This window comes from Arvicola amphibius, chromosome 4, assembly GCF_903992535.2.
Source record: "Arvicola amphibius chromosome 4, mArvAmp1.2, whole genome shotgun sequence".
Taxonomy (NCBI): domain Eukaryota; kingdom Metazoa; phylum Chordata; class Mammalia; order Rodentia; family Cricetidae; genus Arvicola; species Arvicola amphibius.
This window is the reverse complement of record NC_052050.1, coordinates 133,067,876-133,087,553: the sequence shown is the minus strand read 5'-3', so window position 1 is coordinate 133,087,553 and position 19,678 is coordinate 133,067,876. Positions and strand designations below refer to the sequence as shown.

Sequence of the window (19,678 nt, the reverse complement as noted above, 5' to 3'; positions counted from 1 at the left end):
AGTTTTAGGATGAACGAATCAGAATTGATAGTATTCACTGAAGATGAAGATACGCAAGTAGGAAACACACACACCGAGTACAGTCAATCTAAGCTATTTACATACCAATGCAGTTTCAAATGAAATTCTTAAAAGTTGAGCAATATCTGTTGAATGTATACAATTTTGCTTTTTCTCATTTTCATGCCCTCCTGCCTTTTTAAAGAAAACTTAATTCAAGTAACAGTGATGAGAAAAATAAAATGTACTGACCAGTAAATATTTCAACAAACTGAAGTGGGCCAAAACTAACACAGATGACTAAACAGATTTCAGTTTGGGCTTTTATCTGGGTATTCATCCAAATGAGACTATTTTGTCTTATCCATTACCTAGAAAGAAATGGCTGTTGCTACATTTTATGTTGTGGACCTTGAGGGTCTTCCTTAAGGTAATGATCAGCAAACAGGCACAGAAAATGATATAAGCAATAGTAAGACTCACTCCTTGTAGGGCCTCCAGTTCTTCCTCCAGCTGCTGGGACTCCTCCTTCACGGCCATGAGGTAATCTGTAACAGACTGGCGAGGCTGCAACCCCTTTTCAAAGCGGTTATACATTCCACTCCAAAACCTGGGGAGGAAGGAGGCCACAGCTCAGGCTGGAAACTCAAGATCTCAAGCCTTGTCCTCAGGATCACAGCCCAACAACACTAAAAACCACCACCAAGTTATGGGCTTGGAAAAGCAACTACTCAGGTTGGTATTTTTTCTAGGGTAGTTGACTTATTTTAGAAAGAGTAAGTTCATATAATACTGAATTAAAACAAGTTTTTTTCCTATAATAGACCAAATTAGTGTATTTTTTTTTTATCATTGGCACTTTGAGAATTTGTGATTATATATTTAGAATTTCCACTGGCTTTTAAACTTGGAACAGCTTTCACTTTAGTATAACCACCAGAAACTGTTTTCAATAAATCTACCCAAGACAGTAAGCATTCTACAATGCAAATGGAACAGATGTCCTGGGGGTTATCCCTAGGCCTGTAAAAAAGCACCCACCATGAGGGCAAGAGCTCTCACTATCTGCAGCACAAAGAACAGTGCCTGAGCCTCGAGAAAACACTATCAGTTATGGGTTAGTAATAAGTTGCAGTACAAATAACTGTAGTGTGTCTTGATTAGTTTTAAAAATTGCTATTTTGCACAAACCGTGCAGGCATTTTTGATATAGAATTAATATTTGACTATATTGTCAGAAGTAATACCAACATAACTAGGACTAAAATCATCTTTAGGAATAGGACCCACAGTGTGTGTCAAATTGTGTTTATTTGCCATTTTCTGGCCTGATGGGAATCATTTTATCATGAAAAAAGACTAAGCATGTAGCACACATCCAATGTACCTGCTCTCCATTCTCCCTACCCCAATACCATCTAAAAATCAATGGTTTCCACAGGCAAATATTTCTGCCAAACTTGTGTTTTCAATTCTACTTCTACAGGACTTCATTTTCTTTCCTTTCTCCCTCTTCAAACAATTACCATGGTGAAAACTTTTATTTTTAAGGACCTTATTATAAAGCATCAATTTCTAAAGGGAAATTCACATGTAAAGCAGTGGACTGAGAGAAACAGCACTGCCAGCAATAGCACCATCCGAGAGCTAGTTATCCTTTCTGGTGGGTTTATTCCCAGTAAAGCCTTGAAGCTTGGCATTCACACTTTGGCCTCTGAATGTTAAGTCACGTCAGTTGCAAAAAACATGGGGCAAATTTCTAAAGTCGGACTTACTTATATGTGAAGTTGCATGGAGCTGTAGGCAGATGAAGGCTCCCCTGCGTCTGACTGTGGTCAGCTCTAAACAGAGGATTGAGGTAGTCAGCCCGATTCTTCCATAGGTGTGACCACAAAGAGTAGGTTCTTTCTTGAATCCTGTTATTAAAAAAAAAAAAGAAAAGAAATGACTCTGCTTGGTTCTTCTAAATAACAAATATATTCAAGCTGAAAAAGATCTAGTAATTGTTATCTGAGGCGTTCTAAATACATAGCAGTGACATTACCATCTGCCAGTGGCTTCTTGGCATGGTACAAAAGTGTTCTTAGGATACTCCTTACTCCATTACTGTTTGTACCAGCCTTGACAAAATGTTTGCATATTCTGTATATTTAAAGAAATATCAGTTACATAGTTTCATTCAGTTTTTATCCTCAATCAGTTATTGGCTTAACTTTCCAAGCACTATGCTAAGTGCTTCAGTTTTCTTTCATTTAATCCACAATTCCTGTATATGTCCCATTTTCTGAATGAAGAGACGAATGGGTCTCCCCAAATCCCATACTTATTAGAAAAGCCAGTATTGAAAGCCAAGCAGATACCATTAGGATATATGTACCATTCGATATATAAGCAGACCATAAACTGAAGAAAACCAAGTGAGACCAAAGGATAATCTCTGCTATGTGCACATTAATCATGGATCCTGTGGTTGCAGACAGAGGCCGGCGTTCACCCTCAGGAGTCCTTCATAAACTGAACTACCCCCCCCCCCTTTTCCATTCCCACTATATGGGGGGAGGGAGGAGGTTGTATGCATGCATGCACATATGGGGGCAGATGTCAAAAATGATCCTTAACTGTTCTACCTTACTCTTTCAGGCAGGCCCACTTATTCAAACCCCCAACTCAGCCTCACTAGACAGCTGTTCCAGGGTTCCCTTGTCAACCTTCAGAGGCTGGAACTGTACAAAAACTCCAGTCCTCATGTTTGTGGGCAAACATACCACTGAGCCGTCTCCCAAATGCCACTTGTTTTCTAGTACGGTTCTCTCACTGATCCTAGAGATCAGTGAGATCCTAGAGATATGCCAGTCTCTAATGCTCCAGCACTGGGACTATAAGCACACCACCAGGCTGGAGAGAGAGATGGCTCAGCAGTCCTTTCAGGACCCAGGTCTGCTTCTTAGCACCCACATGGTGGCTTACAACCATCCTTAACTTTAGTCTCAGGGGATCTAGCACCTCTCCTGACTTCTGCCTGTATCAGGCATGTACACAGTGCACATTCTTACATGCAGGCAAAACATACTACACCTAAAATAAAAATTCTCTTCTAAAAGCATGCCACGTACCCAGTGGTTTTATGTTTGTTTTTAAATGTGAGTTCTGGGGATTGAGCTTATGTCCCCATGCTTGCGTAGGAACCGTTCCACCAACAAGCCTGTACTCTGCTCTTAAATAGTCTCCATTTATCAGAAACCATACTTTAAGGTCCATGGAGAGAACAAATCAGCATCTACTAGAAAAAGTAACTTTTATTCCACTCCAGATGGCCCAAACCTACTAAAATCTACTTTATTTGAACTGACCTTTTCCCACAATTAAACTGGATGTCATACACAATAGAGTTAAAATCATTTTGTTATTAGTACCTCAAAAAGTTCTTCTGTTTGAACTTCTTAAATCACCTAAGTCTTCAATGGTACTTAAAATTCTATACTTAAGATATTATTACTAGCCTTGGCTAGTGCAACATAGCTTTAATCTAACTCAGATGGAGTTGTTCTCAATGTGGTGGCACTCAGGTGCAAAGATCATGAGTTCCAGAACACCCTGGGCTGTACAGTGACACTCCATCTCAAAAAGTAAAGAAGAAAAGGGCCTAATGAAAGGGTTAAAAGTCACCATATGGGATCTACTTGAATGAAAATATCTTTATATTGAAACTCATCAAACTGCTGTGTGCAATGACTATAACCCCCAAAAGAAAACTAAAAACCTAATGGTTTCGGTTTCAAATACGCTTTTCCAGTTAATCTGAAGTTTTTATTATGTCTATCAAATAATGTCTAACATTATTAAAGCAAACATAAATTTTTTTAGTTCCAGAAGTTTCCTTTAAATATTAGTGTTAAGTCTCCCGACCTGTCTGATTTGGGCAGAATCACAGGGAGAAGTGACTTTGACAACATTTAAACCATTTATAAAATGGTGTCAGGAATGGGGAAAGAATGTAGAACAGTTCTATAACTCAAGTAGTTTTCAAAACTATGAAACTATATGAAATCTCAGCTGCCAAAATACTAACAATTGAACACCAAAACTTACTTGAGTTCTCGTCTCTCCTTCTGGCTATTGCAGAGGAAGTTTCCAAACTGACAGGAGTACACATGGTGCTGAATGTGAATCAAAAACCGCTCGTTGAACTCAAAGGCACACGGGAACTGCTCCATCAACTGCCAGACACACTCAATGAACTGGTCGATTACTGGAGAGATTTCTTTTGGGTCACCATCTAAATTTCCATATCTATAAAACATAGTATTCTAGACTTTATACCTAAGAGATAGGTTTTTTATTAGAAATCTATAAATGCAAAGATAATCATAAAGCAACTTTAATTCCTAAATAGATATTACAAACTTTGGATGAAGTAGAAAAATAAATTTTAAGATTCCAATTGGAAAATAAACTTTGTAATGAAGTCTGAATAGAAAAGAAAATATGTGTGACAGAAATCTTTTCATGGACAAAGTATTTTTTTAATTTAAACTTTGCTTTTGAACTTAGATTAATAATACGGAAGCAATTTTAAGCAACTTCTAGGTTCTTCACATTTGCCTTAGCTGTAAAGACCATTTCTACAGCAGTTACAGCTGCCCACAGATTCCACATGGCAGTGTTCCCACTCAGCTCCATTAAGACTGCCAGTGCTTTACACTAGCTTGTGACTTTAGAAATAACCCAGAGCCTCATCCCAAGCCCTGCAGCAGCCTCCTAAAGGTGCCTCTTTTCCCACCCTACTTCATTTCCCTGAAGACTTAGCTGAACTCCGTTTTCTTCCTTCCTGGGGACCTTCTCTACCCTCCCTTCTAGCCAATTCCAACCCTTGTGTCAGCCCCATGCCTGGAAGCACTCTCCACCTGGAAACACCACCACCGCCGCCAAGTGGCTGTTCCAGACCTGGACTCAGCTAGGCAGTTTTCACTTGTGTTCCTACACTTTATTACAACAATTCCCTGGGAACCAGGCCAGACCTTGATGTGGACCCTTTCAGCCTTCCCTCCTAGACCATTCCCATTCTTTACGTCAGCCCCCAATTCCCAGAAATATTCTCTAGAACCCTCAGTGGACACACCTGGAAAGGGTCTCTGGTAAGTCAATCACACTCTCCTTGTCCTCCACGAGGACCTCCTCCAATGACAACCTGCTACTGGTCCCCTTTCTTCCACCTCAATTCACTGGAGACTCCAACTCTTGGTTCTGACCCAGAGTACCTCAGCCCATGGAGACTTTAAAGCCAGAAGGTCTTGAACAGATGTTCTACAAACACCAAGAGACCACAGATGCCAGCCCAGACTGTAATGGTTTAAGTAAAATGCTGTGATTCCTTGAGGGGCACAGCAGCATAAACGCTGCAGGTTCCCAAGTGGCGACAGTGGGCAGAGAGGGCCATGAGGGCCAGCGGATCCTAGGCAGGGAGCCACGTGGCGGGTGATAGATGGAGATGGAACAGCCAGTCCCATGAGGAGCCACAGCTGTGGCAGGTGAGAGACAGACAGATGGGCACACCATGCAAAGTGAAGTTGGATATTTATTTAGTGGGTTATGGAGGGGAAAGGGGGTAAAGGGAGAAGAGCAGAGAGAGAAACAGGAGGAAGGGAAGAAGTGGGGAGAAGGGAGTGAGGCAGAAGCTGCCTCTTGGGGGAGAGATGGAAAGGAACAGATTCTGGCTGCAAGCAGGAAGGAAGATCTGCCTGCCTCAGCAGACTGGGGGGAGTGGGTGGGGCTTGTCTCTTAAAGAGACAGGACAGACCATTACACAGACAACTATATCTAGCAAAACTTTCAGTCAGGTGGAGATAAAAGGCATTCTATGATAAAAACCAAACTTAAGCAGTATCTGTCTTTGAACCCAGTCCAACTGAAGGCACTAGGAAGAAAACTTCCATCTAAATAAGAAAACCATACCCAAGAAAACACAAGAAATAAATAATTTCAGAACAGCAAATCAATACATCACAATGAAATAAGTGGAGTCAACAAATACTGCCCACTGACATCTCTCAACATCAGTGGTCTCAATTCCCCAATAAAAAGATAAAGACTAACACAATGAATGCAAAAACAGGATCCATCCTGATGTTGTATCCAAGAAACACAACACCAAGAATAGATAGCACGTCACGGCGGCTGATGGAGCCCTGTAGCTGAAGGAAGTGGACACATGCCGTGCCACCACTGCCGCCCCCCAACCCCAACACTATCGGCAATTGATAACCACTTACCTCTTATGAATGAAAACTTAGTTTCACCTAAGGGAGTCTCATTAGGTAAACAAACTACTCTTAAGGGCAGGCTGATGCTCAGCGTAGATGTCCAACAGAGAACAAACTCAACAGCCCTTTGGAGGTTCCTTGTCTTTCTCAATGCCATGTCAGGGCTTTTTATTTCTTTTCTTTTTAAAAAATTTTATCTTTTCATAAATTTGTATCCTTTTGCTTTTACCCTTTAGGTCTTTATTACAGCTTCTGGTTTGGGGGTGCTTTTTTGAGAGGGGGATTACTGAGGGCAAACAAGTGGGTCTCTGAGTCTGTATCTGTTTATTGTGCCTTTTCTTAGGTTCTTTTCCTTTTGTTTGTTTTGTCCCATTCCAGCGTGTTTGCTTCCATTTTATCTTATATTTTATTATCCCTTAGATGTCTATTTGCTTTCTAAGGATATAAAGAAAGTGGTGGATACAGATGGGAGGGAATGTGAGGAGGAACTGGGAGAAGCAGAGGAAAGGGAATTATAATCAGTATATAGTTATTAAAATACTATTTTCAATAAAAGAAAAAATATACTGCTTACCTATGATTAAATTTATGTCCAAAGGCAATCCAGTCCTTTTCAATTAATACCTAAACATATACACACAAAAAGAATATAAATATCCTGGAAGCTTCGGAGGGAAACATAGAAAACCATACTACTAATAAAGCACTCATTTACTGGAGCTTAAGAAACCCCAAGTGATAGAATATGTTGTCAGACAGAGAGAGGGCTCATTAGTTTAAGAACACTTAATGCTCTTCAGAGAACCCAGTCCCAGGCCCCAGAATCCATCCGACTATTCACAACTGTGTGACTCCAGTTACACATGGTGCACAGACACACTCACAGGGAAACCTTTATATAAAACAATAAGAAATAAACCTCAAAAGAATCATGATATCCAGAATTACTTAAAAGGGACAAAGTTGAAGGCCTTGTACATGGAAATTAAACAAAAACACATGAATGAAACTGCAGTAACTCTACCCGGAGTTCTCTCTTATGTGCCAGGCACTGTGTTTATGGCTTCACATGCCATTGCGTTCGTCTGACAGCCGTTATTACCCATCATTTTAGAGAAAGAGAAGCTAAAGACAGATGAAATAGTCTCCAGAGACATGAACTTAGGAAGTGCATAATATCCTAGGTCTCCCTATTCCTCACCTTATTTGTTAATCAACATATAATGTTCTTTGCCTACAATGTAAAATCCCTCCCTGCCAACAAAAAGTAAAGGATACTTTCTTGTACCCTGTATTTAAAATCATGGGGTTAAGAACTATGTCTGAAATTTCAGCCTTGCTTTGAAATTAGGGCTACCATGAGTTTACTATCTGAAATAGTGTAGATTTAAAAAAATGTTTAACCATGGTCTGGAGTGTGTGTACAGCTCTTGCAGAAGACCCAAGTAAATGCATTACATATGTTTAAAGGCTTAATGTGGAAAGATCCCTAGAGTGTGTAGCTAGGAAACCCTACATTCTCCAGTTAACAAGGAACTTATCCTGCTCAAAAAACACTGAGGCACAGGCGCACCTCAAATGGCTGAAGTGGTATGTTCTCAACAAGTAGCCTGCCTGTTCTGCCTTGTCCCCAGGGGAACAGTTGACGTAACTCACTAACAAAGGTGCAGTGATACAGACGATTTTGTGGAGCTCCTGTTAGCTTCTGTCTCAAGCAGAGTCAAGATCCACCAAGGCACTTTCTATCAAATTATTGTTCAAGAGCAGGCACTAGGTCAGCCAGTCACCAGAAAGCCCTCCAGTCATTTGAAAGACTTTTACCAGACCAGCCACAACCTCACACCCAGACAACTGCAGCTGGAGTCAAATTGTGATCTGTACCTAAAACGTTCCGCGATCAAAGATGTACTACTGTCTGAACCGGTCTGAGCCGGTCTGAACCAGTTTAATCTGGAATGAACCGGTCTGAACCACTTCAATCCGGTTTAGACCGGCCTGAACCTGTTCAATCCGGTTTCATCCGGTTTGAACCGGTCTGAAACAGTTTGAGCCGGTCTGAACCGGTTCAATCCAATTCGAACCAGTCCAATCCGGCTTTCAACCAGGCTGAACACGTTAATCTGCTTTGAACAAGTCTGAACAGGTTTGAACCGGTCTGAACAGGTTTAAACTGGTTTGAGCCGGTCTGAACAAATTTAATCCGGAATGAACTGGTTTGAACCAGTTCAATCCTATTTCAACCGGTCTGAACCAGTTCAATCCTGTTTAAGCCAGTCTGAACCGGTTTAATCTGGTCTGAACCATTCTGAACCGGTTTAAACCGGTATGAGCCGATCTGAACCGGTTTAATCTGGATTGAACCGGTTTGAACTGGCTTAAACTGGTTTGAGCTGGTCTGAACCGGTTTGCACCAGTTCAATCTGGTTTAAACAGGTCTGAACTACTTCAATCCAGTTAAAACCGGTTTGAACTGGTTTGAGCCTGTTCAATCCGGTTTAATCCAGTTTGAACCGGTCTAATCTGGATTGAGCCGGTGTGAACCGGTTTAAACTGGTCTGAGCTGGTCTGAACCGGTTAGCGCCAGTTCAAATCCGGTTTAAACCGGTCTGAACCAGTTCAATCCAGTTTAAACCGGTCTGAACCGGCTTAAACCGGTTTGAACCAGTCTGAACCGGTTCAATCCGGTCTGAACCGGTTCTAACTGGTTTGAGCTGGTCTAAACTGGTCTGAACCACTTCAATCCGGTTTAAACCGGTCTGAACCGGTCTGAGCCTGTTCAATTCGGTTTAATCCAGTTTGAACCGGTCTGAACCGGTTTAATCTGGATTGAACCGGTTTAAACCGGTCTGAGCTGGTCCGAGCTGGTCTGAACCGGTTAGCGCCAGTTCAATCCAGTTTAAACCGGTCTGAACCACTTCAATCCGGTTAAAACCGGTCTGAACCGGTTTGAGCCTGTTCAATCCGGTTTAATTCAGTTTGAACCGGTCTGAACCGGTTTAATCTGGATTGAACCGGTTTGAACCGGCTTAATCTGGTCTGAGCTGGTCTGAACCAGTTAGCGCCAGTTCAATACGGTTTAAACCGGTCTGAACCAGTTCAATCCGGTTTAAACCGGTCTGAACCGGCTTAAACCGGTTTGAGCCGGTCTGAACCGGTTCAATCCAGTCTGAACCGGTTTTAACTGTTTTGAGCTGGTTAATCCGGTCTGAACCACTTCAATCCGGTTTAAACCGGTCTGAACCGGTTTCATCTGGATTGAACCGGTTTGAACCGGTTTAAACTGGTCTGAGCTGGTCTGAACCGGTTAGCGCCAGTTCAATCCGGTTTAAACCGGTCTGAACCGGTTTGAGCCTGTTCAATCCGGTTTAATCCAGTTTGAACTGGTCTGAACCGGTTTAATCTGGATTGAACTGGTTTGAACCGGTTTAAACTGGTCTGAGCTGGTCTCAACCGGCTAGCGCCAGTTCAATCCGGCTTAAACCGGTCTGAACCAGTTCAATCCGGTTTAAACCGGTCTGAACCGGTCTGAGCCTGTTCAATTCGGTTTAATCCAGTTTGAACCGGTCTGAACCGGTTTAATCTGGATTGAACCGGTTTGAACCGGTTTAAACTGGTCTGAGCTGGTCTCAACCGGCTAGCGCCAGTTCAATCTGGTTTAAACCGGTCTGCACCAGTTCAATCCGATTTAAACCAGTCTGAACCGGCTTAAACCTGTTTGAACCGGTCTGAACCGGTTTTAACTGTTTTGAGCTGGTCTGAACCGGTCTGAACCACTTCAATCCGGTTTAAACCGGTCTGAACCGGTTTGAGCCTGTCCAATCCGGTTTATTCCAGTTGGAACTGGTCTAAACTGGTTTGAACTGGTCTGAACCAGTCTAATCTGGTTTGAGCTGGTCTGAACCAGCTTAATCTGGATTGAACCGGTTTGAACTGGTGTGAGCTGGTCTGAACCGGTTAGCGCCAGTTCAATCCGGTTTAAACCGGTCTGAACCAGTTCAATCCGGTTTAAATCCAGTCTGAACCTGCCTGAACCTGTTCAATCCGGTCTGAACCGGTTTAAACTGGTTTGAGCCGGTCTGAACCGGTCTAATCTGGATTGAACTGGTTTGAACTGGCTTAAACTGGTTTGAGCTGGTCTGAACCGGTTTGCAACAGTTTAATCCGGTTTAAACCGGTCTGAACCGGTTTGAGCCTGTTCAATCTGGGTTAATCCACTTTGAACCGGTCTAAACTGGTCTGAACCGGTCTAATCTGGTTTGAGCCAGTCTGAACCGGTTTAATCTGGATTGAACCGGTTTGAACTGGCTTAAACTGGTTTGAGCTGGTCTGAACCGGTTTGCAACAGTTTAATCCGGTTTAAACCGGTCTGAACCACTTCAATCCGGTTTAAACCGGTCTGAACCGGTTTGAGCCTGTTCCATCCGGTTTAATCCAGTTTGAACCGGTCTGAACCGGTTTAATCTGGATTGAACCAGTTTGAACTGGCTTAAACTGGTTTGAGCTGGTCTGAACCGGTTTGCACCAGTTCAATCCAGTTTAAACCGGTCTGAACCACTTCAATCCGGTTTAAACCGGTCTGAACCAGTTTGAGCCTGTTCAATCCGGTTTAATCCACTTTGAACCGGTCTAAACTGGTTTGAACCAGTCTGAACCGGTCTAATCTGGTTTGAGCCGGTCTGCACCAGTTCAATCCAGTTTAAACCAGTCTGAACCACTTCAATCTGGTTTAAACCGGTCTGAACCGGTTTGAGCCTGTTCAATCCAGTTTAATCCAGTTTGAACCGGTCTGAACCGGTCTAATCTGGTTTGAGCCGGTCTGAACCGGTTTGAACCAGTTCAATCCGGTTTGAACTGGTCTGAACCGGTTTGAACTGGCTTAAACTGGTTTGAGCTGGTCTGAACCAGTTTGCAACAGTTCAATCCGGTTTAAACCGGTCTGAACCACTTCAATCCGATTTAAACCAGTCTGAACCAGTTTGAACTTACCTGAACTGGTTTAATCTGTTTTAAATTGGTCTGAACTGGTTTAAACTGTTTTGAGCTGGCACGAGCAGGTGTGAACCAGTTCAATCCGGTTTAAACCGGTCTGAACCAGTTTAATCCTGTTTAATCCAGTTTGAACCGGTCTGAACCGGTTCAGTCTGGTTTGAGCCGGTGTGAACCGGTTTATACTGGTTTGATCTGGTTCGAACCGGTTTGAACCAGTTTAATCCGGTTTAAACCTGTCTGAACCGGTTCAATCCGGTTTGAACAGGTCTGAACCGGTTTAAACTGGTTCAGTCTTAACCAGTTTGAGCCAGTCTGAAACGGTTCAATCCGGTTTGAACTGGTTTGAGCCGGTCCGAACCGGTTTAATCTGGAATGAACTGGTTTGAACCAGTTCAATCTGGTTTAAACCAGTCTGAACCGGTTTGAACCTGCCTGAACCAGTTTAATCCAGTTTGAACCGGTTTAATCTGGTTTGAACCGGTCTGAACCAGTCTGAACCGGTTTAATCCAGTTTGAACCGGCCTGAACCGGTTTAATCTGGTTTCAACCATTCTGAACCAGTTCAATCCCGTTTAATGCGGTCTGAACCGGTTTCAACCGGTCTGAACCGGTTTAATCTGGTTTGAACCGGTTTAAACTGGTTTGAGCCGGTATGAACTGGTTTGAACTGGTCTGAACCAGTTTGAGCCAGTCTGAACCGGTTCAATCTGGTTTGAACTGTTTTGAACCGCCCTGAACCAGCGCAATCCGGTCTGACCCGGTTCAATCCAGTTTGAACTGGTCCAATCTGGTTTTCTACCGGTCTGAACCTCTTTAATCTGGTTTGCACCATTCTGAATCGGTTTAAACTGGTTTGGGCCAGTCTTAACCAGTTTAATCCAGAATGAACCGGTTTGAACCACTTCAATCTGGCTTAAACCGGTCTGAACCGGTTTAACCTGGTTTGAACCAGTCTGAACCGGTTTAATCTTGTTTGAGCCAGTCTGAACCGTTTTGAACCGGTCTGAGCTGGTTTATTCTGGTTTGAACCAGTCTGAACTGGTTTGAACCTGTGTGAACCGGTTTAATCTGGTTTGAACCGGTTCAATCCCGTTCAAACTGGTCTGAACCAGTTTAATCCAGTTTGATCAGGTCTGAACCAGTCTCAACCGGTCTTACCAGGTTTGAACTGGTGTTAACTGGTGTGAACCGGTTCAATTTGGTTTGAACCGGACTCCAGCGAAAACAGGAACACTGAAAAATGCAGTATGTCACCCAGTGCTATTGAGGACTATTATAAAACAGACTTGGGAATGAATGCTGCCTTTGTTGTTCTGCCAAGTACTATTTGTACATGCAGAAATAGATACCATGCAGAAATTTTTTTCCAAATATTTTTGCTCATGTTTTCTGTTATACAGTCATACACTGTCCCAACTTGAGATATCTGTAAACAAACTATGTATAAAAATTATTAGTTTCCAAACTCCTAGATATATTTTATATTGCTCCTGAATTCACACTCAGCATTGACGTACACTAGTCTATTTCCAATCTGTTTCAGTTTCTCCCCTTTAATTAACCTTGCTGATCGATTAAGAGAAGAATAATGTTGATTGGAAAGGAAAAAAGTCACAAGATTCCAGAAATGAAGTGCATTTTTGGTCAAGGCTCTCTCTCATGAAGGTTGTCACCAGACTCACCATGAAGCCCTTCACAGTCCGATAGTAAGGGTCCAGCAGCAGGCTTGCCACCGAGCACACCTGGGCAGTCCTGTCCCAGCCATCAGAACAGTGGACAAGCACACTTGCCCCTTCCTCTGAAACTGCCTGAAATGACAAAGGGTCACAGTGACTATTAGGTTTGGCTATAGCTAACAGAACTTCTAGAGTTAGCAGTTAGGCCCAACCTTCTTAGAGCCAGTGACCAAAGCTTTTCTTTCCCTTCTCATTACACTCAACAGCCAACATTCAATTCTCCACAAGTTAACAAGTAGACCGAATACAAGTGTGTACACTGTGTACCACACTTTTATGGTATGTCCCCAACTCACCTGCAACCCAAGTTAAATCTTACTGAAATATTGGGGTTATGTCTTACTGAAATGTACAGGCCTTTTCTAAAAGGGAAAGGCATGGAAATCCAATTTATCAAATTGTGAAGTTATAGATAAAAGGAGAAGGGCCAAGGAATACATGCAGAGGAAGGACAGGCAAAGACCATAGCAGAAAATGCTGGGAAAGAATTCTATCTGCTGCCGAATGTATGCACACATCTCATCTTTAGCTATCCTGGCAGAAAACACAAACTGGAAAACGTGGCAATTATGTAACATTTGTCAGTAACTGGAGTTATACATTTACATGTGTACGTGCAAGCATGGATGTGTGTGCGTGTCACTTCTGTAGGGGACTTGATTTGATCCTGCTTAGTCACTGCTGTATGACTTACATGCTTAAATCCTGACTGAAAAGCAGGATCTACTGGATGGAAGCCAAGCCCCCATCACTGAGGTGACTCCCACAAGTTGTATGGTCTTCTACAGAAAACTCTTTCCTTCATCCAGGATTAAATCTAACAACAGAAGAGAGAATATCTGCAAACATTCTAACGTTTGACCACTGTGATAACTCAGGTCAGTGGCCACTGTACCTCCTCACAGGATATTTCCAGCACACAGAGCCTGCAAACCCTGCTACCCACGCAGTGGGTACAGGAGAGCAAATAGGAAGAGGACAGGCTGTGTTTTGAGGTTATACTCATTTCATGTCTACCCCTTAACCTTTTCCTCTGTGCTCTCACAAACCTTCGCAATGAAGATCCCTGCATCCATGATGGCTTTGATGTGTCGTAGCCAGCCTGAGTTCTCTAGCCCCCACAGGAAATCACTCATAGAGGGAGACTTAAGTTCACACACTGCAAGAAAAACCATGTTACAAAAGTGAAATTAAGGCAATCTCTCATTCTACATGATCACATTTTAGAATGTGCTGGCTTTAGCAGATATTATCTAGCTAATCAGTAAATATCCAAGTATATAAAGTTAGATTCTATTTAATCACTTCAAATAAATATTTTTAAGAAATGTTTTCTCTGATCACAGGAGATACTGAATCTACTTGCAAGAATCCCAATATTAATGCAAGTCACTGACTGCTGCCATTGTGGAAGCCCAACATAGACCATCCATCCATGTGCCTCTCTGGCAAAGGTATTAACTTTTGCAGCTAAGGAGCACTTGACTTAAGAGCAGTATAAAGGAAAATCATCACAATGGTGACATTAGCAATTATTTCAATTAGAATACGTCAACACCTCAGTGCTTAATATTAGGACCGTTACAAGAACACAAAATAGAATTCCCTACATGGAAAGGATGTAGCTCCTTTTGCCAGCAGGTTACTAAGTACGAGTGAAGCCTGTGTGCAGAAAACGGGCTTCTGTACCTCTGATCCCAGTTCCATGTATCAGGCCAGGGATTTCCCTTTTGCCCTAATGTAAAGCTAGGATCCCAATGATATCCATCTTTATACATCCAAAGCATTATCAACAAGAAACGGTGATCTCAAGAACTCATCTTGTACATAACATTAAGAAATGAAAAGCCTTAAAGCTAATGTTCTACATATCTCCAACACAACATTACAAACCTTTTGATTAAGAAAACCTTTTAAGTATTATAGATCAACCAGGAAAATTAAATAGTGATCTAGAGTACTATTTGGGCCTACAAGTATTCTATGGTGCGCACTCATGTGGTGAACACATACAGAAAGTAGGGAACTCTGTCCTTCCCCCCACTGTCAGTGAGTGCTGTGGAATCATTGTAGAGTTGTTATTAACCCGCTGAGGCTCACTGTCTTCATTCTTTTTTCATGTTATAATTTAATTAATTACATTTTCCCTGCCCTTTTCTCCCTCCAAACCTTCCCATACGCCCTTGCCTACTCCCCTTCAAATTCATGACCTATTTTTTCAATAACTGTTTTTTGCATGCATATATGTATTTATATATACGTATGTATACCTAAGCATAACCTGTTGAGCCCATCCAATGTTGCCTGTATGCATGTTTTTAGGGTTGGATGTTTAGCACTGAATAGCCAATTGCTGTGCTTTTCCCTGGGAAAGACCACATGTCCTACCCCCCAGGTTTCCTCAGCTACCTGTAATTCTTTGTGTTCAGTTGAGGCCCTGTGGGCTTTTCCTCGTCATGTTTGGCATGCTCATTAGCGTTATCCTTGCTCTGCTAATATTTTGGCATCCATGTTGGTCAGACCTTGTAGGTATAGCTTCTAACGTTGCTAGGTGACATAACCTCAGAGCAAACTCCCTGATCCTGTGGCTCTTGCAATCTTTCTGGTCCTTCTTCTACAAGGTTTCTGTGCCTTAGGTGTGTGAGTGTTAAAACAAAGATATGCATTCACAGCTAAACCCCCACATTCAACTTCTAAGTCCTTGTAGGTACCATGCATATGTAAGCACATGAAAATAATGAAGGGCAACATTTAATTCAGCAGATGCCTCCTGCCATCTACTACGTTTTCTGCCACACAGAAAAACCGTCAGCTGTTGAACTCCAATTCACACAGAGATAATGATGAAGGAAACAAACAGACACTTCCCAGCACAAATATTCATTAAGAAAGCTATTTTAGGGCCAGCGGTGATGGCGCATGCCTTTAATTCCAGCACTCAGGAGGCAGAGGCAGGTGAATCTCTGTGAGTTCATGGCCAGTCTGGTCTACAAGAGCTAGTTGCAGGACAGGCTCCGAAGCTACAGAGAAACCCTGTCTCAAACCAAAAAAAAAAATCTATTTTATTTTATCAGAGCCTTGGGAGATGGCTCAGTGTGGAAGTTCTCTGCTGTACAAGCCTAAGGACCTGAGTTCAGAACACAGCACCCAAATGAAAAGTGGGCATGGTGGTGTATGTCTGTTACCTGGTAGTCCAGGAGAGGGAAGAGCGGGAGGATCCCTGGAACTTACTGGCCAGCTAGTCTAGTCACGTGGTAAGCCTGGATCCAGTGAGGGACCCTGTCTCAGAAGAATAAAGTGAAGCGCACTAGAGGAAGACAGCCAGTGTTGACCTCTGAGCTCCAAACATGTACACACACTGCACGCAGACACACACACACACACACACACACACACGACATGCATACATACATACAGAAAAATAAAAACAAATGAGCAACTGAACCATGAAAAGACAAAAAGTAACCTCAAATGTGTGTAACTACATGAAAGAATCCAATGTAAAAGAGGTTCCTCCTCATTTAGGAAAAGACAAAACTATGGAGAAAACAAAGGTCCGTGGTTTCCAGGCGTCAGGTCAGACAGCGGAGGGCTCATCAGGACACAAACACTTTGTGGGTGGGAAAAGCTACCCTGTATAATGGTGGATACATATTATTAAAGGCTTAGACAAACACAAATGGAAACTTTGGGCTTAAGTGGTAATAATGTGTCATTGTAAGAATACAGACTGCAACAAATGTGTCTTCCAGTCAGGAATGTGTCAGTGTAGGCGCATAGATTGTAACAAATATGCCACTCTGGAGGGGACTTTCCTAAAACCCTGGTATTGAAGCTACACATGAGGGGATGCTATGAATGTGAGCAAGATATACACGGGAAGATATATGAATGGGAATTCTATACATATAATAAGGCTATGCATGTTGAAATCTATTCTTCTAAGTGGCTACACATGTGCAAAGATTGGGGAGCTATGCATGTGGAGAGTTCTGTGGGAAGTGGTTGCATGGGGGGGGTTCATGTGAGAGGCTTATGTGTAGGGGCTATGCATGTGAGGCTACACATGTAGGTATAAGGAATATAAATAGATCTCTGTATTTATTGCTTATTTTTGCTGTGAACTGACAAGTGGTAAAAATTAAAACAAAATAAAATAAAACAAAACAACAAACTAACTTAAAAAAATACCGAGCAGGTACCTCAATTGGCCACAAATGCTTCAAATCTCTCTTAGAGAAAGAAACGGTTCACCCCACCCAGTTCTTCCCTATATAATTCACTATGAGCCCCAAATGTGTTTTTATTCTTTTATTACTTACAGAAAAGCTTGTGAGTTTGGACCTGTTACTTCTCACCTCAGTTTTCTCAAGGGAAACTGAGGACAATGGTTTCCCTGTGGAAAGGCTTGGTCCTTACGCCCAGGACCCTGCAGCTCCACCTGGCCCCACTCCAATTTCACAGCCCTTAACCAACTTCATCTGAGTTCAGACTCTGAAGCCACGGAACCCTGCCCACCTGCTTTCCACTGTCATGTTCATGTTGCTACCTCCTCCGCTTCTCTGCTCTGACACTCCTGTACTTTTGTCGTTTTCTTTAAAACTATTTCATGATCACTTTAGTGGGGAACCTGGATGAAGTAGAAAAGTATGTTGTTTTCAACTGGAATAGAAATAAGAGATTAATCCGTGCCAATGTGGATTAGTAGCTTGGAGCAAATCTCTGGGTATCAAACTGAGTCACTAAATAAACAAAAATCTATTCATGCATCCAGGGTGGTGACTAGAAAGCCAGCGTCTGATTGGACTCCAGTCTACCTGGGTGGGATGATGAAATGCTGGTCTGAACTCATCTTTCTGCTCTAGAATTCAAATTCTCATCCTCCGCACACAGAAGCCTGCTGCTGAGATACGATTACACCAGGCGAGGAGTCTGACAGAAGCAAACCTAAGCCTGCACAGGAGCAGCTGGCGTCCACAGCTCTGTGGAGTCCAGAGCAGCACCACTGAAGAGACGTTTACAAAAGAACAACTGGAGCACAGCCAGTAAGTAAAGACAGAGAAGGCACCAGAGCAGCACAGGGAGCACAAAGCAACAATGACCTACAACAGGATTTAACAGCTCTAAACTGGAGCAGGCAAAGGGAACAAGACACCGACATCACTTTTCTGATGAGCAGATTCACACGCTGGCAGCATGGGAAAGGACCAGATGTCCCCTGCCTCTCTGGTCACTCATGGCAAGACTTCACAGTCCTGCCGGTGTCTTGTTCCCTTTGCCTGCTCCAGAAAGGAGGGATTGGCAGAGATAGAAAAGCGCAATTTTGTCTTTTGTTATAAACACAGAACTGCTTAGAATTTTACAAAATTTTCTCCAAGTAAGTATTGAAAAATCAAAATGTAATGTCCCTTTTAACCATCTCCAGGCCCCCACTGTAGAAAGAGCTCAAGGCTGTAGCAGCCTTCACCTCCTACACCCAGGGATTTCCTTTGTATTAGCTTAGCTGAAATCAGATAATCAAGGTAGGCTACTCGTAAGAGAGGTTGGACTTGATTGGCAAGGCTGAGCTGACAGGGCCGGCATCTGGTACACCCTGTGACCAGGGTTCTGGAGGGCACCTCACTGGTCAGAGTAAGAGCCAGCGCATGCATCTGCATGGAAACTGGCCTCTCACACTTCCCATGAAGCCAGTGCTAACACCATCTCTAAGCTTCACTCCGAAGACCTTATGCAGCCTTTACCACCCCGGAAATCTTCCATTTTATGAAGCTGGCTTCCCACATCTTTTATCAATTTTAAACAAATTTATTAAGCATGTATAAAACAGGAATAAACAAACCAGCAAGCAACAGCTAGGTAGTAAAACATTAGACACACAATCCAGCAGGAACTACTGAGGAACACTGCCCCTCCCCCAACAAAAAAAAGTTAGCTGGAGACCCTGATCAACAAAGAAGCCCAGGGAGGATGTCTCCACCTTGACTTCCCTTGGGGGCTGTGGACCCCCAGACCCTGAATTTCTTGTAAACAACTTGTTATGCTTGCAGCTTATAGGAAGAAGGCTGCCAGTTAGTTCCTGGCCGCTTAGCCCCAAAATAATCACATAGAAACTGTATTAATTAAATCACTGCTTGGCCCATTAGCTCTAGATTCTTACTGGCTAACTCTCACATCTTAATTTAACCCTTTTCTATTGATCTGTGTATGGCCACGTGGCTGTGGTTTACCCTGTGTGGCTACATGGCTTCTCCCTGACTCCACCCTTCTTTCTCCCAGCATTCACTTTAGTTTTCACTGCCTAGCTCTTTCTGCCCTGCTCTTCTATGGGCTTAAACCAGTCCTTTATTAACCAATGGCATTCACAGCATACAGAGAGGAATCCCACATCAGCAGGTGCTCTGAGCAGAAGGCCCTCAGGAGTTCCTGATGGCAGGAGAGTGGTTTCTGGTGGGATTGGCTGGGATGTGGCTATCAGTTAAGGATCCCTATATAAAGTGCCCTGGAACACAATAAAGGGGGCATTCTTGGTTCAAAGATGACCCGTGTCTGGTGTCTCTGTGTGTATGTGTTTAAATCTCCAGCCCTTTCCCGGCTTGCAAATGGTCCTTAGTACAGGCAGTAGGCTACAGGCCTAGTACCACAGTACACATAGTACAGGCTCTACAGGTCCGTAGTACACATACTACACATATA

General features: G+C 42.8%; 1 protein-coding gene across 2 annotated transcripts in view; it reads right to left on the bottom strand.

Moving 5' to 3' along the window:
- The window catches only part of Mtmr7 (myotubularin related protein 7), a 93,677-nt gene that overhangs the window by 2,869 nt on the left and 71,130 nt on the right, over positions 1–19,678 (bottom strand). For both annotated transcript variants that reach the window (XM_038325601.1, XM_038325599.1), the window contains exons 8-13: positions 14,035–14,144; positions 12,932–13,057; positions 6,835–6,884; positions 4,090–4,290; positions 1,776–1,916; positions 484–610 (exon numbers count right to left, since the gene is read on the bottom strand). In XM_038325601.1, the coding sequence (XP_038181529.1) occupies positions 484–610; positions 1,776–1,916; positions 4,090–4,290; positions 6,835–6,884; positions 12,932–13,057; positions 14,035–14,144 (755 nt within the window). The remainder of the gene's footprint in view (positions 1–483; positions 611–1,775; positions 1,917–4,089; positions 4,291–6,834; positions 6,885–12,931; positions 13,058–14,034; positions 14,145–19,678) is intronic.